This window comes from Ornithodoros turicata, chromosome 5 (assembly GCF_037126465.1).
Source record: "Ornithodoros turicata isolate Travis chromosome 5, ASM3712646v1, whole genome shotgun sequence".
Classification (NCBI taxonomy): domain Eukaryota; kingdom Metazoa; phylum Arthropoda; class Arachnida; order Ixodida; family Argasidae; genus Ornithodoros; species Ornithodoros turicata.
This window is the reverse complement of record NC_088205.1, coordinates 52,473,874-52,496,731: the sequence shown is the minus strand read 5'-3', so window position 1 is coordinate 52,496,731 and position 22,858 is coordinate 52,473,874. Positions and strand designations below refer to the sequence as shown.

Here is a 22,858-nt window from a genome sequence, read left to right as displayed (position 1 = left end):
TCCATGTGAGCACTAGAACAGGCAGCTTTTTAGGTCGCTCTTTTCGTGTTTTTCTATTGCCTTTCTTTGTTTTCTGTTTTTGCAATAGCAAGCATGGCCATAGCGAAACACAAGCAGCCAAGGACAGGATGAGACATCTACAATGCGACTGCTAGCTGGCTAGTTCCATCTCAAATCGAACAATCCGGTACACTTGATGTCCCGAATAAACGGGGAAAAAATATATGTTGAAGCCATCGGTGAGTTAGGAGAAATAAACGCTTTCCGAATTCTCTGCGCTGCGCGGTTCGGGAAAAAGGAGAGGAGGAAAAAACTGCCTCTCATAAGAGGACGTCGTCGCGAGCGGGTTTGAGCGTTCGCTACAAGGTCATTTCTTGTCGCATTATAGTAATTTCTTGATCTGGCTTTAGACCACTTAGGGCACAATAGGATCCTTCGTTGGCAGTGCTGTACCGCTTTTTGTTTGTCTGCAAAAAATATCAAAGTTGACTCAAAGTGCCGAAAAACACCATATTCAATGCAGCTTTCCGGACGATGTACAAAACGGATAAGACTGAGCTTTATGCCGTTTAATTTGTCATTCATAGGGCTATCGAATGATGTATAATTTGTTGCTCTACTCTGTAAGGAACGTAAGCGATACCTCTTTTAGTAGCACCATACCACCGAAAAATGACGAATTTTGGAAGCCTTTATCTAAAAAACCCCACCAAAAACTTACCTCGAAAATTTTATATGTTGTAGGTAGTTCCTTAGACTATGCACAGAAGCAAAATCAAAATTCGGACTTGGTCTGTAGGCGCACTGTCAAAGAAATGAATGTGGCACTTGCTTCCGCAGAGAACACCATGTACCATGCTAGCAATGCATGCAAAAAAGCGCTCGAGTGCTCGCACATATATTGATGACAACACTACCTGTGTAGTGTAACGTGTTCTTTCAAGCATATTATGCACTCAAACCGTATTTGCCGCCGGGTAAAATGCAAGTGTGCTCGATTGAACGTCGGAAGAGCGATCAAGCAACCTGCATCGAGTGCTCGTTTTGGACAAAAAAACACTTCATAATGGTCAACTAAATATGCAGAATGAACGCCTATTTATTCCTCGATAAAGAGTGACTCACCTGTATAAATTTAGGCCCTGTAACCTTCCCAGTACGGTTGGTACGACCGTAATTGCATTGGTTTCTTCACGCTCGCGCTCCCTATCCGCGATCCAGCCTTTTACAATCGAGATCAGTGGTCGCTCCAGGGAGCAACCCAGACTGCTCCGCCAAAATAGGCAGATTCAACCGGAACTCTACGTGACGTGTCACTTGTCGCTTGTGCTTCCTATTTCCTGTCTCTGCTTCGGCAACATGGCCGCTTCCCGACGCGTCTTCGCCGTGACTAGTATTTCGCGTCGTAATTTTTTTTCTTGAAGAAAGCAATAAGCCAGACATCACCAGGGCAATGTTAGGAGATTAGGAGGACCTTGATGTTGCAAAACATGGCGTTGTATCGGAACATGAGTACAAGCTTCTTCTTCTTCTTCCTCCGTCTCTGGCCGCCATCCACCAAGGAAGATTGGCCAGAGCTAAACTCCAAGTTGGGCGCAAGTGTTCCAGTCGCAGATTCGGATCACTTGCTCTAGGCCAGATCAAGCCGCTCCACTGCGGAGTGTGCCACTTGCTCCGACTCTGCCATTGGAATTCAACATTGAACGATCCTTAGGACGAGGACGAAGTGTAAAAAACGACATGGACCGGCACTGATTTCGATGCTGAATTCATCAGCACTCGAAACAACAGATAGGGGGGCAGAGGTTAAGAACATGTTTTGATGCAACGCGCTCCCGAAGTAGCACAGTGTACTGCAAGTCGAGTGCAGTGGGGTGGACGGGTAGGTAAAAGGCCTTGAACACACCCGTGAAAAAAAAAAAAAAACACATTGATAAGACACATACCGTCCACCCCCATTGCACTCAACTTTCAGTACATTGTGCTGTTGGGTCTCGTTGGTTGTGCCTTTGGGGGTGAGAGGGGTGTCTGCTTGAGCATGCTCGAAAATAAAAATATTCCACTTGGTTGCAGTTCAGTGCCGGTCCTTGTCGTTTTTATCCTGCGGCCTCGTCCTACCCAGCACTGGGGGTTTTTAATCACTTTTAATTTAAACATGTACCAACCAACCCAAACACTTGTTCTGTTACAGGCTGTATGCATATGATAGGACGAAGATGAAAATAGCGCAGCATCGTAGCATCAATGGCGTCAGCTCTGTGTCTACATGGAAGAGATGAAGCAGAAGAAGAGGAAGAAGAAGCAGAAAGACAACAGAGCAGCAATGGAAGACACAGTCAGTAGAGAAAATGAAGCGCAGGGTGAAACTGGGGGAAAACGTGAGTAAGTCTTCCGTTGTTCACAGTTGGATGGCAGTGACGCGATAAATGTCTACAGCGCAAGCTGGCATACATCGTGTCCCATGTGAATTACGATGACGTGGTTAACAACATGCGTTTTCGCGTCGCTCCTCTACACAACACATCCACGACGCAATAATCTTGTATTTTTTGGTTTCACACAGAGACATGGGCTGAATCGGAAAGGTTGATTATAGAAGCTTGCTCGTCTTATCTGAAAATTCCTATCGCTCCGGAAACGATCGAGGGGGCTCATCGCCTTGGGAAATTTGTTCAGGGAAAAAATCGCCCTATTATCGTTAAGTTTGTCTCTTCGAAAACTAACGACTGGATTCTTGCAAGCAGTGCAGGATTCCGCAATACAAACCATGCTGTATCACAGGATTACTCCTCTGCGACGCGTCGGGCAAGGGCTAGGCCTTGCGAGCACGGCCGCTCCCTTGGTCTTTCTTTCAAACTTCGATATGACAAGCTGTATGTCGGTGATAGATGCTTTGCATATGATTACGCCTCTCACAGCGTACGGGAACTTTCAAAACCTTGGCTATTACGCTCAGCAGAACGCAGGGCAGGGCAGTCTCCTCCACGGCAAGAAATATCTGTTATTTACTAACATCCGCAGCATTCTGAATAAACAAGATGACTTACTCAGTCTTATAAATGACTGTTGTTGTGACGTCACTATCTTAACCGAAACCTGGCTATCTCCAGCTGTCAACGATCATGAAATTACCGCGTTGGTGCCAGCCTTTAACCTTTATCGATGTGATCGCGCTCATCGTCGTGGAGGCGGTGTCCTGATTGGGGTCAGGCGGGACATTCCTTGTACTCCACCCAGCAAACCATCAATACCCCACAGACCTCCCAAATTGGTCTCACACGTCACAGATGTCACGCGTATCCTCACAACGTCCGCTGTATATCCACCATGAGACGTCACAAATATCCCCCAGTGAATATTCTGTGGATATACTACGAATATCACAACAATGACATTTCTTTACCCTACAAGGATTTATTGTGTCGATAACAGCCATTTCCAGCATTCTCAGACGTGGCAATTTCTCACTTTTTCCTCATAATAACAATATTGATTTTATGCCCTCATATCCATACATTTTCTAATCATATTTGTAACGACTCATCACGTATCGCACCATAGTCAATAAACAAAAGAGAGGGAGAAAAAAACATATTTTACCTTTTCCACGGGAATTATAATGATCGGTCACGTATGTTCAGGGATATAACAAGAACGAAGTTCCCAACAAGCGCGAGCCGAAGCGTAACGTCTGCCTCATCGCCATCGACATTCCCCAACCGCCGTTTCAAACAGGCGAGGCGCTTCGTCGTAGCGGTTCGGTAGGATATGACATGTTACACGGAAGGGTCTTTGGAACCTCAGCATCATGCGTATTTTGTACTGGAATCTCGGGAGCATCGAGGCAGTACTGGCCAGTACGTCGAACAACTACGTTGTGCATAACAACGATTGCCGTGTGTGCGAGAGCTAGCGTTCCTTTGTTCTCCGGCTTTGCAGTTAAGGTGAGTTCGTTCTTCCTTTTGCCCCACTTAAGATTTGTGCGTTGTTCTTTTTTTTCAACAACCACATGTTGTAGATGTGTGGAGCAATGACAGCTTTGTATCTGGGTAAACAGCTGTAGTTTGCTTTACCTGCAGAGTCTGGTGCGTATCACTGACGAACTTATGCGAACGGCGGTACTGTGTGAGATTGTGTGTGTACAGCTACAAAGTGCAAGTCCAATTCTTCACATCTCTTTGATTCAGGATTTGATTGGGAATGATGAAAGCAATGGTGAAGCAAATTCTATTAACTATGCGCAGCCTGCTAGTAGATAAGCTTGGCTCAGCTACAGTTGTCTTTCATGTAAAGGATAGCAGTTATGTTTTCACGTTCGACTGCACTGTTTTTCAAAGTTCCTTGTTTTTTGCATGACCGCTTAATTTTCTTAAATGTCACATGGACGCGATGTGACTCTAGATTAATAAAACATGACTGTTTTACAGTATCCACACACAACCATGGATAGCCTCACACATGTGTAAAGTTACTGGTGTCTCTACAACACTGAAGAGCCAGGCATAAACCGGAAGACGTCGCTTGGGTCTGCCAGTGATTAGGCTGCTTCCGCATGTAACCATCTATACTGCATGAGAAACTGCGGTAAGTCACTGTCTTGCATTTGTTCCCACTTTTTGCAGAGTGTCTGTTCTTTACGCCTATTTATGGCAGTGTTTGAGCTGCTATCCCAATAGATGGAATTAACTATGTTATTGATTATCTTTCAGGGATGACGGTTGCGAAGTGGCGTAGCAATCACGTGAATATTATTATGACCATTATTGTCTTATTATGCGTCTTATCCGTGTCACCCTATATTGTTAATAATTAGCCTATTTATGTTGTAATATCATATTTTGTACTATTAGAAAGAGCGTTTCTTACAGTGCATGTAACATCACTGTACTTGGTTTGTGTTCAATAAACAAGAGCTCGTTGGTACGATGTTCTCTGTTGCAGAGTGGTATTTTCCGTAGAATAAGTAAAAATTGCAAAAAAAGCTACAAAATACAATAATAATAATACGTCCTGTATATGTCCTCTATATGTCCAAATATCCCTGACAGACATTCCTGGAACCTTCCCTGGATCAGCAAATGTGGAAGAAATACGGGTCCTCTGTCTGTCCCAGAGACGTCAACGGGCTATTCAGCCTAGTCCCTGGGATATCCCAAAATCCCAAGTGGGATATCGTGTGGACGTTTCTGAGACATATATTGTTTACTGGGCAGTTGATGTTGCATCCCAACTGGAAATGCGTTGGGTTCATATCAGGCTTGCGCATGTCAATCTACTTATCGGCGTGTTCTACAGGCCACCTGATTATTTGAATTTTGTACCGCAGTTTGCCAATGTATTGTCTTCGCATGTTCCCAATTTTCCTAACGCAAAGATGTGTGTTTTTGGCGATTTTAATTACGCTGGCATTGATTGGTCTGTGCCTAGTGGTATTTCTCTTGAGGAATCTAACTTTGTCGATGTCTGTGAGACGTTCGGATTGCTACAGTTAGTCCATGAACCAACCAGAGTCTCGTTCACCACATCATCAACTCTTGATCTAGTTCTTGTCAATGATCCTACCATTCTTGGTGATATCTCATTTCCACTGTCTCTTAGTGACCACAAGGCTATCCACGTGCCGTTGCGGTTATCGCGTTCATTACACATATCCGTGCGAAAAACTATAAAACTGTATGATAGAGCAGACTTTCAATCTATCAATGGTGACCTTCTTTCTTATTTCCCTTCATTTATTTCCGGTTTTAACGCACGCTCCGTCGACGATAACTGGCAGATATTTCGCAATAAATTGAACCAGTTAGTGGAAATGTACGTCCCTACAATTGTCATACGCCAGTCAACCATGTCTCCGTGGTATACTCATAGCCTCCGGAAGCTAGCTAACAAGAAGAAACGCTTATTTCGTCAGGCGAGACGCACGGGCTCTGTTTCCGCCTTTTCGCAATATCAGGAGGTCTCCAGATCCTATACCATGGCTATACGTAAGGCCAAAAAGGATTTTTACTCGGTCCAGCTCCCCGGTATGCTTTCTGGGAACCCTCGTTTTGGAGAGCCATATGTCCCCCTCGTACCGAGTCTGTATCTCTGACGGGAACAGATGGCTCTAACCTTACTGACGCTGACTGCGCGGTTAGATTTAACGAAGCCTTTGCGAGTGTTTTCACGCAGGATGCACGATTAGCACACTCACCTGTCACCAACTTGCACAGCATGTCCGCTCTAATGGATAAGATTGTGGTCACGCAGGCAGGGATTATAAAAATCATTGAGCGTTTGAAGCTGTCATCCTCATGCGGGCTCGATCTCATCGATCTAAAGTTCTTAAAAACACGAATATATATATATCTGTGTGCCATTTTTTCGCAATCCCTCGAGCTTGGGGAAGTCCCGAGTGACTGGCGGCAGGCGAAGGTCATTCCGGTTTTTAAGTGCGGAGACAGATCATCACCCCTGAATTACCAACCCATTTCATTAACAAGCATATGCTGCAGGATACTCGAACATATTATTTATTCTGCACTCACATCATTTGGAATATAACAACTACTTATTCCCATTCCAACACGGGTTTCGTAAAGGTTTTTCGTGTGAAACGCAATTAGCCTCATTTATCTTTGTTATCACATCTCATATGGATAACTCTACGCAGACGGACTCCATCTTTCTTGATTTGCGAAAAGCTTTCGACTCTGTGTCTTACGCGTGTCTCCTCATTCATAAGCTTTCTCTCCTTAATATCTACCCTGATGTCTTCCGCTGGATCCAGAGTTACCTATCCAACCGGTCCCAGGCTACATTTGTTAACCATACCCTCTCTCCATTCATCCCGGTTTCTTCTGGGGTCCCGCAGGGTTCAGTTCTTGGACCTCTATTGTTTCTCGTCTTTATCAATGACCTACCAAATACATTAACATCCTCTATTAGGCTCTTTGCTGGTGACTGTGTCCTTTATCGTCTCATACGTTCTTCTTCTGACCGGATGGCTCTTCAGCAGGATCTTAACTCAATCTACGACTGGTGTTCTGTCTGGCTGCTACCACTAAACGCTTCTAAATGTTGCTACCTGCCATTTTCTCGGTCCAGGTCGACTATAACCCATCAGTATCACATTGGTCCCTCCCCTGTCACTTTTTCTACCTCCTATAGGTACTTGGGTCTTACTCTATCCACTAACCTTTCTTGGTCCGACCACATTCATAGCATCATCAGTGAAGCAAATCGTGTCCTGGGTTTTCTTCGTCGGACCCTTAGACTAGCACCGTCCTCTGTTAGACTTCATGCATACCAGGCTTTGGTCCGGCCCAAACTTGAGTATGCTTTCAGCATCTGGGACCCATACCACGCTAATCATGTCGGTCCCCTTGAATCTGTTCAGAATCGTGCCACCAGATTCATACTTTCTAATTACACTTATCCATCTAGTATCACCTTACTTAAATCGTCTCTTGATCTGCCTACACTCCAGCAGCGTAGGAAACTTTCTCGCCTGTGCCTCTTCCATAAACTATATTACGTATCATCGCTTCGCCCTTCGTTCATATGTCCAGCCAGTTACATCTCATCTAGATTAGACCATTCTTGTAATATAGAGCCTTTTTCTTGTAACAACTCCTACTTTATGTACTCGTTTTTTCCCCAAACTATCTCCGACTGGAACGACCTGCCTCAGTCACTCTTATCTTTATATGCACAAATCACTGGAGAGAACGATATGATTGGGATGATGGCACTGATAGCATATGCTTTACATTGCACTCAACGGCCCACTTCCTCAGAGGAGTCGAAATCTGCAGTACGTCATTTACATTTGGCGTGAACGTACCATGTACGGCCGCGGGCTCGATGCTCTCCTGCCCTGGAAATCACATTGAGTACTTTGGGTTTCAAACTGTTTAGCAGCAAACTGTTCAGACGCCATTCATCATCTCACAATCAAGTAATCAAGTTGTTGTTGTTCAGCACTCTCTGACGTCGACGAATAAGTTTCCTCAATCTTTTCGACGATGGGTGGCTGAGGAGGGACTGCTGACAACACAATTCTCATTACTCTCAATCAACATGTACAGAAAAGTCTTCATCTTGATCCCGGGAACAAGGTGCACAACACTCGTGTTGCTCGCGTAGCGTATTCAAGGCGTCAGCCAAAATCGCATGGAGCTTTCTTGCAGCCCGCATAAGTGCCTTCATGTACACATACCCTTTACCCTTAACTTTCGGCATCACGGCAACTTCATGCACATTTAGTAAGCCCACCTTGAAACCCCACAATGGAAAGTGCCACTGGAGAAAGCACGCCGGCACAGGCGAGCGGATGATGATGATGATGAATGTGGCACTATTGTCGATTTCCATGGCGCTTTCTGGCTTGGTCGCGGCGGTGCAAGTTAGTGTAGCAGACGACGCTCAGCAGTCGACAGCGGGAAACATTTCTTTCTCTTTGATTCCAGAGAACCTAGTGCATATTCCGATTTGATACTGTCGCAGTTATATGCACATCAATTATTATATGCACATTAATTATTATATGCACATTAATTATGGAGTAGGTATTGAGTAAATGAAACTGGTGTAATATTTCTCGCAGGATGCCAGTCGCAACTAAACATAGCTGCTAAGGTTCGGCAACAAAGAATTATGTTATGTAATTTTAGGCATGTAGTTAATATAAGTTGCGACCAGAATGCACCACACCTTAAACCTGTTAGCCTCATTGTCAGTTTCAGGACACATCCGAAATATATATCTACAGGACATCCACGGGGCGTCCCGCTTGCAATGTCACCTCTGGATAAATGTACGAAATTTATGAATATTTTTGGATATCCATGAAACTTCAAATGGACATCCATCATGGATCTGGACGTTAGGACCAAACTTGGATGTCCTTGGACTTCGACGTTGATGTCTGTCTGGGATTTTGGACATCGTGCTTCATTCCACGCCCCTGGCTCAAGAAACAGTGCACGCGGCTGGACTCTTTGTCGAGGACGACGAACATTTAAAGAACGTTTACGACGTCTCGTCTCGTCCGAATCAACGTTACGGAAGGTTACGAAGGGTGGAAACTACTTTAACCTGGTCGGACAGATCAATACCGACCTGTTTCAAAAGCCGCGCCTGATGGTACCTGCCGTCGAAATCCCCGTCGTTTTCCTGTTAAACAACGACGAATGTGAACTCATATCGGCCTCCAACGACAAGAAAACGTACAATTACGAGGTGGACATTAAAGAGATGACGTTGCACTTGAGAAATGTGACGCTGGCACATTCTCTGTTTTTGGAATGCAAGCGGCGGCTTCAGACCACGCCGGGCATCTATGTCTTACGCAGGTTGGAAACCAAAGTGCGGAGTTTGAGTGGCGGGAACTTGGACGCTCACTTTGAAAACGTTTACCTTGAAAGGATGCCTTCCAAATTATTCGTCGCCCTGCTCGCCACATCCGACTTTCTGGGCGACATCCAATCGAACCCCTACAAATTTCGCCATTACGACCTGTCTCATTCGATGCTCTCCGTGGACGGACAGCAAGTGCGAGCCGAGTACGACCTTAAGAACGACCTCGTCAAAATTCCATTCTTTAACTTCTTGCAAGAACTGGGTGAAAAACATTTCAAGTACAGCTACGACCAATTTAAAACAAAGGGGTTCCTTCTCTACTTCGACTTGGAGGTGGACAAGTGTTCTTCTCCTTCGCATTTGAACGAGTGGCGAAAAGGAAATGTTCGCCTGCACTTACGCTTCGCTAAAGCCATTCCATACGCGGTCACTGTCCTCTTGATTTCCGAGTGTCCCAAGCTCATGTACGTCGTCAAGGACCGTACGGTCACCATCCCGCAGAAAAGATGTACGAGAGCGACATCTTGGAACTCGTTTTCCTGAACCCCCTCGCTTCCTCCATGCTGAGAGGCATTTGGGCTTCCGACGAAGCCTTCGTCTTACGCAAGCACGGCTACTTAATCATCAATACGGAGGAGCGAAGAAAGCGTAGGCAGCACTGGGTGCTCTGCTTGAAAAACTACGATGGGTCTGCCGTGTTTTTCGACAGCTACAGACTTGCCCCCATCGAAGCAAACCTTCGAAGCACTTTACTAGTGGACGAGTATAACGACCAGTGTATTCAATCACCTCTTTCGCCTTACTGCGGGCTTTTTTGTATCTACGTAGCTACCCGCATGTTGAAACACTACAGCTTGAAAAATTGTGTATTCATGTTTTCCTGTAACCTCGAAGAGAATGACGAAACAATAAAACGTCTCCTCTTGAGGGAACTCGTTTCGTAAAATAGTCTCTTTTTTTCACGACATACACAAGACGCTTGCGAGGCGATCTTCCAGCGTGCTGACCCTACGCTCGTCGCCGGTCACCGTGACGTCGAGGGATGTGCGGAGAAGCCAGTAGCGACGGACGATAGGTCGGTTGAAACCTGCCATGATGAGACACGGGTCGACTGCCTCTCCTTCGCAGTCCTACTACTTTTCCAACAGCTCGAGCTTGTAACCTACAAAGCGCTTCATTTTCTTTGCAGTCTTCCCACTTGGGTATCGTCTTGAGAATCGAGCGAAAGTCATCCTCGCAACCATCGCCGTGAATATAATCGCGTAATCGCTTGTCTTACAGACAGAACTGTCGGACAGACTTGTCGGCACAGACTTACAAACAGACTTGTCGGCAGTCTGTGTCCAGTCATTACTACTGACCACGTGATCATCCGTAACGAATCGCGAAGAGCGAGCCCGTTAACGGCGCCAAAAAGCGCGCGCTGACTGATCGAACTGCGCATGTGCGCTGCGTGCCCTCTCCTATACCCTCTTACTCGGATTCTCCCTCCCCCCCTCTGTTTCGGACGCTTGGGCAGGCCATCTGCTAATACTATCGGGAAGCAGAAATTGAAAATCCAGAAGGCGAAGGAATTCACGTGTACAAATATATTGACATGGTAAACATATAAACAACAAGCAACATTTGGATGTAAGCAAATCTACACGATTATAACAGAATACTGCACAATAAATAAATAATAAATACTGCAGAACAACAGAAAGCGTGACTATGATATTATACATTCTTTAGGGAAGGGAACCTATTCGGTTTGGAGAAAGTAGATATTATATACGCGTACACATACATAGCACGTAATGAGTCGCAGGACTCACTCGCTTCATCCTAGCACAACTGTAGAATTTTCTGGTGACAGGGGCCACATATGCTCGGGGATCGCAGGGCCACGAACAGCTGTCGGTGTCTCAATGAAAGAAGAAAAAAAAAGGAACCTGTTAATGATATGGTAAACCAGAGCATAGGCAACGTTAATTGGCTGAATACGCTATATAAGACATGCTATCGTTACGCGCCGACATGTCGACTAATGACAAAATTCGAGGAGCCCGGCGTACGCGATACATGCTGTTTTCTTTTTCATGCACACCAGTGTATTACACATCAGACACATTCAAATAGCGGAACAAAACTCAACTAGTAACGCCATACAGAATAGCACATCAACCAGGTCATGACTGATAACCTGCAGAAAGTGATGTAATACGGGACAAGGCGTACCTCAGTCATACACACTGTTAGGCGGCAGTATTAAACGTCTGATCACTGACATGCATCATACGTTTGTCTGCTTACCTTTCATTCCGGCGTTCGTCTGTGGCTCGAACATCTTTGAAATTTACGAAACGGAATCACCGTTTGCCCACGTAGACGCCAGCTGCACAACGGTCACACGGGTCGGCGCCTCGGAGGCGAAACGAACGCGAGCGAATCCACTGGTTAAATGAGCCTCAGCCAATTATGATCGAGAAAGGTCACGTGGGGGACCGGAGCCAATGAAATGTAAGTAGCCGGAATTTGGCGAGAAATGCCAGCGGCGACACTATTTTCGCTGTGGCGAAACCCGCTTACTGTGCCTCTGTCACTGCTTCTGAGGGTTGGATGTAGACATGCGCGTCGCAAACGCCGTTTCGAAACCATCGCGTCGAGAGCCCCATAGCACCTGTTTTCGGACGCGAAAACGCGCATTGCAGCCCTCTCGCAAAGTCGAATTTGTTTCTCTCGGTGCCGATGACGGTAGGTGTTTTGTGCTGTTTTTGACTTGTGTTTGTTCGCGCCGCTGACGCCGTCGGTGCTAAAATGTGCACGAGGCCGCTGTCCGTCAAGTTCCATTGGCGCACACGTCTAGCTGGGGCCCTATCCTCGTCAAAAGCAATCGACCTCGATTACTTTACGTCACAAGCTGTAGGGCGGGGCTGCCACGAAATACTCCGCCCTTAAATCCCGCCCGTTTCAATTGAAATTTATACCTAGTTTTCCTTCGCAGCCTCTCGGCCCTAATCTCGGACCGTGGCCCTACGTCATTTTAACGTAACAATGACGTAAAAGATTAGTTTCAAAGCTGAAAAGTAATCTAGCGAAAGAGGGTCGATTACTTTGAGCGGCGATGGGTTTCGTGATGGGTTCGCATGTGCATTTCCGTTTGTTGTGTTGTATAAAGTCTGTATGTGCTCGTCACAACAAAGAATTCATGTCTTTCTTCGTTTGTGTTTAATAATGAGAAAAAAGCACCGCGTAGCACCCTTTCTCTGCGCCGATCGTGGCATCGTATGCGTGAAAGCGGCGGTCTTTTCGAAGCGTCGTCCGAGCCGTACGTCGTACAATCAATGTTATTGCAACGTAGCGGTGTGCACACAAAGAACTCATCGATCAAAGTTCACTATTTCTTGAGTAGAACTATCAATGCTCATTTGCGGTATCATTACCACCCCCACAGCTCACGAGCAAAAGAAGCATATTGAAATGCGAATTATCATTTCGCATATCGAGCACACGAACACACAGAAAAATATAAAGTAAAGCTCATAAATAAAGTTCAAGATTTAAAGCACGAACCGATTTCTCATAAAAAGCGTTTACGGTTCGCGCCACCCTGTTCGTTCGACCCTTTGCGATGATCCTTCGCGCTTTTATCGTTTTGTTGCCTGTCATCAGCGCCATCTCACGGGCACATACCGAATTATAAATGCAAAGTACAATCACTGTGTCACACAAACATTGCCGTCTTGTACACCTGCACGTCAAGAAAAATGACAAACAGCAAAAAAGGAAATTACGAGCGTGCGTTTCCACGCATTTTCCACGAAATTCAGTTTTACGCCGGCAGAGTTTTCTGTTTCCGACACCTAAGAACCGAGCAACAAGGCAGGGCAGGCAGATCATAGGTGTGGTCTTCGGATTCTCAGGAGGAAACACCGATAAGGCGGGTCGCTTTCCAAGATACCACGTGGGGCGATTGGTTGATAGAAGATGTCAACCACTTTTTATATTCACGCCTTTTTCGATTGTGCACCAATGACAGAAGAAATTTCAAGTAATCGAGGTAGATTACTTTGACCAGGATAGGGCCCCTGGATGACTGTGCTGCTAGCGACGCACTGCGGTGGCTTCGGTATTGCTTCTGCGGCAGTGCCTCGTAAGTGGGATGGAAACCGTCTTCTCAAACACCACGTTGCGGAAAGATTGTCAAGAATGGCGGCTCTGCACTATAATTGCGGTTATAATTGGGGTTAAAGTTATGGAGGAAACTCTACCGTGTGTTGTCTGTATTAGAAAGCACCGACGCGCTGAAGTGAAAGAAACAAGAGATATCTTTTAAAGTATTGAATCGATAGGGTACTTAGCGGTGACCAGAATAAATATCGCAGGTAATTGGCAGTTTACATACATACGATATTTCAGTCACGTGGTGTTGGAGAGCACTGCACGCACTCAGAGGGCACACTCAAAAGAAGCGATAGCGCAGAACTACCACATAGTGCCGAATCCACGAGGGGGCCAGTTGGGCGATCACCCTCCCCAAACGTCAGTTTATACATTGGATTTCCCTCTCTCCCCTCCCCCGCCACGCGCTATGACAAACTAACAGCCCCCAAAAAGAAACAAATAATAAAACAAGGGTCCACCCCTGCTACCGCTGGGTATCATTAGCAGCACACTCATCCACTTCTCCATATGACAGTGAACTCGGCTATGCTCGCCCCACCTCATCCGCCGCTAGGGTGTTGCACCGAAATAAGAATCCGCAGCTTGTGTGTTCTGTAAACTTTTCCCAGAACCTGTACCAGCTGTCGGTAGCGCAGCGAAACGCGCCGCTCCGAAAACAATGTCGCTACTGGCACTGGCACTCGGGAAAATATTAATCGCGTGAAATATGTGGACGATCATTGGTCTCCGAGAACTGATGTTAGTTTTACTTCGCGCTGATTGAGCCAGAGTCGTCTGATTGAAAAGCGAGGAATCGGAATCGAACGATATCGGCATTCCTGTCGATATTGTCAACTTTTTTTCGATGCTATGTTATCGATTTCACATCGATATAGATATGGATAGGCAATTTGAAATATCAGTAATTTGACGCCTTGTGCGCGCGAGCAGGATGCGAAAAAAGGCATGAGCGTTTATTAGATTTTTTTTTTTTTTGCCTATCTCCCTTTTGATTTGTTTTTGTTTTGGCGGTGAGGAATGTTTGTAAATGGGGAGACGATTAAACGACCGGATGCCGATACTTCATGTAAAGATGTGATGCACGTTGGGGCATATCAGTGTTGATGTTGCAGAATTCGTGAACCGTGACGAGTTCGAGCCGAGCGCAGCAAACGGCAAGCTCTGGTATATTAGACGCGTGCTGCTTTTCCGCTAGTATATTACTTTCAGTCATGTTCCAATGACTGTGTCTATTGTGTCGAGGGAAATACTTAACTCGAAAACTAGAGCTCTCGATTAAACGTGTAAACGTCGAAAGGTATAAACGTTTTCTTAAGAAACGCGTTTTGTAACACGTTTCACAGATTAAAAGTTTTCTTAAAGCACATTTAAACGTGTTCTGTTAGATATACGTTCAACAGCACGTATACGTCTTTAAACATTTTCCCCGGATACGTTTAAACGTTTTCGTTTGCATAAACGTATAGCGGGACGTATACGTATATAAACGTTTTCCTAGGAAATGTTTAATCGTTTTTTGTTTTTTTTTACATAAAACGTCTCACGGTAAGAATACGTACGTAAACGTTTTTCCGGAAACGTTCCCTTTTTTCTTTTTTGGTTACCATAAGCGATAGATCACTTGTGCGTTAAACACGGTCCGTTATTTTTCGTTATTTGTATCATGTCCAAGATTAGCGGACACGTCTCCCTAAAGTGCGCTTAGCCTAATAGCACGTGTTCTGTAAGTAAGGCAACTTTACGTTTTTACACATGTATAGGTGACAGGAGGCATGAAACGCGAAAGGAAGGAGGAGGACAGAGAGCGAACACTTATCACAGGGCATTTCCTTCCCTTGGTGATAACGGGAACTGCGTGACGAGCTTGAACTGCTTCATTGCTTTCAAATGACACATTTCTTTTTAGAGGAGTATCGCTGGTACGAATCCCATTCCGAATGCCATCATCTCGACACTTTCTGTTTTCACTATCATTAAAGGGCGTTTCATTTAAAATGAGTAAAATTTTTCTTATCAAAACTTGAACGAGACTTAGTGCGTAACGTTAGAAAGGGTGACTCCGTCTATTTTCTGTTTCCTCGTTAATTACATAATTCGTTAATTAAAATTATTTGGTGGTCCTTTCAACTGCAGGGACTATAGCAAAACTGTCAAAGGCGGAGCTGTAGAGGGGTAAGGGGGTCTATGTTTCTCTTACCCTTGATTTTTCTTTTTTCTCCCCGGTTTCAAAAAAATGCTCCTAAAGTTTCGAAATACCGCCCGACAGGAGCACACACGCACACGAAAAAAAGTGATATGTTCGTTCAAACAAGAGGCGCCATCAGCGCATGCGCGGAGTTGGCGTGGGAAAAACCAGCACCTACTAGGTAGCATCAGGCTTGCGACCACGTGACACGGCGTCACACAGGAAGGCCTGCTTTGGATGCTGCTATGATGTCGATGAAAGAGCGAACGAGAAGAAAACTTGAAGCAGGTCGTAAAGGCCAGGCAGGTCTCCGTGGGGTGACGTAAGCACGCAGGCTTGATTCTATCTAGGAGGTGTTGAAAAAATCAAATGAACGCAGCCGTGCGAATGTTTTCCGCAGGTGCGACATCGACTGTGTTGCACTGCTACACCGCTCTCGACTGTCTCCTTCCACGATACCAGGATAATTTAGAGCTATGAACGAATCAGACAAGTGTCGCTACAATACCAAGTTGTTTATGAACGGTATACAACATGACGATCAGTTTGCGCTACACATCGACAACTGGACAGCCCAGCCACAAAACATGCCACCGATCACAATCACACTGTAGTTTATGTAATATTCTCGTCGAGCCGGTTCATAGCTGATATTGTGAAACCGTGCAAGCCACTGGAAGTACGCAATTACTTCACCTTAGGCGAGCTGTTTGATCGGGGCGTTTCTGGAAACAGCGTTGCTTTGGTACGGTGCACTGGTTCATGTTAGCGTCGTGTATTTGTCAGGGAATCTTTCCGTTTACCTGATCAAAACGGCTCCAATCAAACGATTTATTTGTTCAGCGTTGCGCAAAAACTTATAAAACGTCATTTCAACCTCTAATCATATGATAAAAAGTTGAAAGTTCGACAGTTCCTGTCTGCCTCTGGTGTTGCTTTCGAAGTCTAATGACTCTCTAAACCTGTCTCCATTAGTATTACTAGTACTCTCCTACCAAACTTCTGAGCAAACACTGCAAGGCCGATTTGTAATATTAGTGCCTTCAAAGCTACTAGACACGGACCGGTAGGCTTGGTGATCTCCCGAGTGAATTCGATCATCTACAGGGTGTCCCAGAAAACGTGTCATTCAATTTTAATAATAACACAAGAAAACTACGACACATAGAATCATGCGGTCAACGGCATTTTTTCTTAGTAGGTTTTTGCCACCTCCTGATGTGCACGTCATGTAACCTAAATTTAATTATGTAAATTTTTGCAAATTGAACTCGGTAATTTGCCAAGTAAAGGTTACTTTTTTGCCCCACTAAGGTGAAGAGCGTGCTGAATTTACTCGAATTAAAATTTAATTAATTAAAAATTTTCAGTGGAATCATTGTCAGTCCGACGAAACGAGGTTGGAAACCCAGCGCACACCGGCATGGTAGAAAGAAATAACACAGACATAGCTTATCGCGTCCGGCCTCGGCTGGGACCATACCTTCCCTCACCCTCTGCCAAAACTTTCTGTGAATCACGGGTCTCTAGATGAATTTATGGAACCGAGCGCCGCATATTAATTATAGATTACGATGCACCTTGCATAATTACATCCAAGCATGTAGATTTCAATGTTCAAATCGAGTGGCAGACTTAAACTAGACAATGACCCTTCCATTACAGTGATCAGCCGTGCGACATGAATTCCACGAGTTCCAAGTGAACGTACTGCATTGTGCACGAAGCACTAATATGCTAAGAAGCACACTTTTACTGACAGAAAGACAATGAGGTAATATGAACCCACATGTTAGGAAGGATACCAAACAAAGGGCCATGAAACATGGCACGAAGAGTACAAACTTACCTTCAATTCACCCAAACTAACGGCTTCTGAACGTACATTCAAAGGAATGCCCACAGAAACAGGTGCAGGTGTCACTGAGAGGGTGCAAAAACACAGTCACAGGACGCCGGGCCACCAAGCAACGAAGAAAGCCGAATTCTGAATCCAAACAAACACTCGCTCAAGAATCTGCCATAAAAAATATATCGTTCAAAATAAACTGTCTAAAAATATACTTTATAGCTATAAAAATGTAGCTTTAAATACAGAGGTGAAACCGGCTGCCAGCACCGCCCAAAGCAAGGTGAAGTGCAAGCAAAGGACTTAAACTAACCTCACAGGACCAAACGGGGGTTCCATTAATAAATCTAACAATAAATCATTTCAGAAAAACTCTTTCAAAATACATTGTTTTACAATAAACCGCGTAAAATTCCCCGATAAGGTATCAACCGCGCAAAATCCCCGCCCAGAAAACAATCGCTCAAGAATCCACCATAAAAATATATCGTTGTCAAATATATCGTTAAAAGCAAACTGTTAAAAAATATATTGCTAACAATAAACTGTTTCAAAATGTATCTATGACAGCGGAGTGATAGATATGTATCTCTACGCAGAGGATAGCAGTAAGACTAGCTTACATTGGTGGTTTTTGCCCTTGTTTGCACACGCCTTCTATCTAGTGATCTGTCATGGCTGCCATATTTTTTCTCTGTGTGTGTGTGTGTGTGTGTTGTTGCTATGTTTTCGTTTCTAGTGTAGAAACGCTATGCATTATATGCATGTCTCGCGCATTATTTCGCTCGGCAAAGTGTCGACAGGAAGTGTGGCAGTGTTGAGCGCTCGTTCGCGCGCGCGTGTCCTGAGTTCGCTTTACACTCACGTTCAAGTGAAGCACGCTTGTTTCACGTACGAAGTATCGAGGTGCGATGTACGAAGTATACTCATCGTAGGAGGCCAAGTAAATTTGCCGATTTTGGGAGCATTTGCCGAAGCTGATTGTTTATTTCACTCGCGGCCATACCACGTGACTGTTGCAACCGTAGGGTGGATTTTGGGGGGATTCTGAAACGATTTATTTGAAACGAAATATTCTTAACCGGGGACTCTTTAGTGTTTTTACTTACACGGGGATGTTATTTTTAAGGATTTCAAATGAGACACACCCCACCAAACTAGACTAAACTATGCCAAACTAACCAAACGAAACTAAACCGACCTAACATAAACTGATCTAACTCGACTCGGAATGTAATCAATCCGCCTCCGTGCTAGATGGTGAGGGGATTTTGAAATGGTTTATTTTTAATTGTGGATTATTAAGTGGTGATTTCTAAGCGGAGGTAGTAAGTGATTTATTATTGAATGTTTTATTCTTAAAGGACGACGGAAGCGAAAATAAGCTGCAAAGCTGTTTACCTCATATTGCGGTGTGCACCAAAACAATGCGGAATTCGACTTAGGTTCACTGATATTAGTTGAAATGTCACCATAATCGCGACATAAAATTCGGCCGCGGAGCACTCTGAGCCCTTGGCGAGCGCCGCCGCGCCGCCATAGCAGACTACGGAAGTGACGCACTTTGTCTCTGCTGTTGGTGTTCCTGACTTTCATTCCGCGGTTGTTCTGCGATCGGAGGTTGATTTTTGCGACAAGAAAAATTGTATATGCTTTTGAAGTGTTTCTTGGCTGTGCTACAACATGTTGCCGACTTCCTTTCGGCAACGCGAGGACAGGGTGTTCCTTGGACGAACGACACACGGGTAGACAGCACAAACACAGCGTCAAACATCGACTGACGTTTATTACAAAGACAACACTACCGAGGCTGGCCCCCATTATGAGCTGGAGCTCATTCAATCTAGGGGTGAGAGTCTTGCTGCTTACAGTGCTAGATGTCTTACCTTGCGTTCGGCAAGGTTATGTTTCAGAACAAACACGCTGTACTAGTCTGTGGTTGTTTCCATGGCCGTATTGACCATTGGCGCTAAGCTTGCAATTGAGAGATGCGTGGTTCAAATTCCGCAGATGTCTCGCTTTTTTATGACTCATATTTCAACTGTTTCCAAAAGACAGGAAACTTATTCTCGCCGCGAATCCGTCTCTGCCTACTTGGAGACAGGTGAAACAAGACAAGTAGTGTGCAGAGATATTGTTGACGAATGGTTCAAAACAAATCCGGAGGTGCTCATTAGCCTTGGCTTGACAACGAAGTGCATCCAGCTGCAAGAAGTAGCGGTTCCTTCTATATTTTCGCGGAAAGGGACGGCACAAATATTTGCCTCCACTTGGCCTTTCTGAGTACGTCTGATTCCGGTTGCGGGAAAAAAAAATGAGAAGAAGAAACATAGGTACGAACCTATCTCTCATCGGACACATCACCTTCACATTTCCACGAGATCTCCGAATCGAACATCTTGAGTCGCTGTTCGGAATTCGCCGTGTTTATCCCGTTCACCTGGCAGGCGCACATGGAGCTCGAGAGATATTTGACGTCACGCGCTCCTCAGATTCTCCCGCAATGCTTTGCGGCAGCCTGCGCGCTCCATGGGCGATCGTGTCGGGTGGGAGCCCAGCGGGCTCGTAATCGTCAAAAATATGCCCATCCGTACACCGTATTCACAAAATATTGGTGTGGAACCCATAATCCTACGTAAGATTTACACCTTGTTTGGATCCTTTCTTGCAATCGACGAATTTCGCTTCCGTTGTCCTTTAAGCGGTTTATTCTTGATGGTGGATTTCTGGTACCTCCCGTGATAGTATATGTATCTCTACGCAGAGGATAGCAGTAAGACGTAGATTACATTGGCGGGTTTTACCCTTGTTAGCACTCACTTTCTACCTAGTGGTCTGTCATGGCTGCGACTTTTCATATATATATATATATACCATGTACGAAGTATCGAAGTGCGATGTACGAGCTATACTCATGGTAGGAGTCCAATCAAATTCGCCGACTTTTGGACTATTTCTCGAAACGGATCGTCTATTTCACTCGGGGCATACAACGTGGCTGGTGGGTCCTACCATCCAACCGTAGGGTGGATCTTGAGGGGATTCCGAAACGATGTATTTTTAACGATATATTCCTAACCGGGGACTCTTTAGCATTTTTGCGTACACGGGGATATTTCAGTGATTATTTTTGTGCGTTCACTTTTAAGAGTATATTCTGGGAGATTTATTCTTGAACAGTGGCCACTTACGCGTTTATTTTTGAAAGGTTATTTTTAAGGGTTTCAAGCGGGGTACACCCCTCCTCGCGCTATATATCGAGAGCGGAAACTCGCGGGAAGACGGGACCAAGGCTGTCGGAGAGAGGACGTTTTCCCCGTCAAAATAAGGCGTCAATCACCTTCCTACACAAGAAAACAATCGATATAGACAGAGATGCCAACGGCCCCATGTATCAGCAGCTGTTGACATGCGGTCCCTAACTCGAGAACTGAGAGGGATAGAAAGGTGCTGCAAGTTTCTACAAGTTCGGCGTGTCGAGTACAGTGACGTTCTGAAAGGGAAGCTCAGGTCTGCCGCGGGGTTCGAAACTAAAAAGAGGGAGAAAGGTCACAGAATGGGGACCGCTTCAGTAATTTCGAAAATAACGTCATAACCCCTGGAAGCAGACGGCTAGCGCCAACTGGAAAGGTGAAGCGTAAGGAACGCATCATATACACTCAAAATTATAAGTATATCCGACGTAGGGTGAGCGAGTTACGGCACTAAACAGCAGGAAGCCTTTCCAAACGACGTTACCAGTCGTACTGGCGCCAGGGTTCCTAAATCGATATTTATTTTTATTTAATTATTTTTGTTTATGAAATACTGCACAATTCGTTGGAGTCCGAGTAGGAGTGGTCTCTGACACTACACAGAAAGGAATGCAAACGAGTATCTATCACAACAAGCAATTCCGAAGTCATCACATAATGCGAAAATACAATAGCAGCGCTTTGCACTTCCCGAGATCACAAGTGTTTGACAAGACAAGTGCTACATACGATCGAGACAGGAAAGAAAACAATGCAACCTGAGGGATATTATTCCAATCTTGTATAATGCGGACAAAAAATGAATTTTTAAATCTACTTGTACGAGCATATACTGTCATTAAACTGTATTCATGACGGTGTCGGGTACTTCTAGACTGTATGCTGGATACATACTGGTCAGGGTTGAGCCCTAGTCTACGCGTATACAACATATAGAGGAATTTTAACCGCGCGCATTTCCTTCTATGAGCTAGAGATTCTAAACCGACATCGCGAATCATTTGTGTTGGCGAGCTACGCCTGTTGGATGAATCTCGCTGCAAGGCGCTGAATCTTTTCAAGTTCACCTATGTATTTCTGTGTATTGGGATCCCATACCACGGCAGCATATTAAACCGATGGTCGAACAATAGATTTATAAGCTGCGATCTTAACGTCCTTGCTAGTACAGTGAAGCTTTATTCGCAATAATCCCAGCTTCCTACGGGCCACTGTACATATATTTGCGATATGTTTGGACCAGGATAATTTGTCTGTAATGGTTACGCCGAGATACTTATATTGACTTACTTTTGTTATGGCAGTATCACCTATGTTATATATGAATACGAAAGGATTCTTTCTTGCCGTTATGCTCATAAAAACGGTCTTTTCAGGATTAACAACCATGTCCCAATTGGAACACCACTCTATGTAAACTAATACTTAAGTGCTCCTGACCCTTAATGGATGACACAGGAAGAAACAATATACAATCATCCGCAAACATTCGGATTGAAACCTGGGGACCCACAAAATCCGGTAGATCATTAATGTACAGTAAGAACAATAATGGGCTCAAGACTGGCCCTTGGGGAACACCCAATTTGACTTCTAGAAGGCACGATAGTGTTTCACTTATGTCCACAAACTGCCTACGACTGGATAAGTATCTTTGGATCCACCTAATGATGTTGGATGGTACCCCTATAGCAGACAATTTAGAAATTAATTTTATTTTGTGGGACCTTATCAAATGCTTTGGAGTAGTCAAGAAAAATTACATCCGTCTGGCCACCCTTATCTGAAGTTTTTGAAAATTCATGAACTGCAGTTACGAGTTGAGTGACAGTGGAATAACCCCGGCGGAATCCGTGTTGGCAGTCTGACAGAATGCTGTGTTCTCTTAAAAATGCAGTAGCGCATTTGCTATCACGTGTTCCAAAAGCTTGCATGAAACAGATGTTAACGAAATAGGCCGATAGTTAAGAATATTATGTTTGTCACCCTTCTTAAACACTGGCACGATACGAGCGATCCGCCAACCTTCAGGAATACTGCACTGCTCAAGCGAACATTGGA

At 44.8% G+C, this 22,858-nt stretch overlaps 1 protein-coding gene across 4 annotated transcripts in view; it reads left to right on the top strand.

The window, feature by feature from the left end:
- The first annotated feature begins 2,272 nt into the window (after positions 1–2,272).
- Positions 2,273–22,858, top strand: part of LOC135394475 (phospholipid scramblase 2-like) — a 184,745-nt gene continuing 164,159 nt past the window's right edge. For all 4 annotated transcript variants that reach the window (XM_064625228.1, XM_064625230.1, XM_064625229.1 and 1 more), the window contains exon 1: positions 2,273–2,378. In XM_064625228.1, coding sequence (XP_064481298.1) covers positions 2,276–2,378 — 103 coding nt within the window. In that variant the 5' untranslated portion in view covers positions 2,273–2,275. The remainder of the gene's footprint in view (positions 2,379–22,858) is intronic.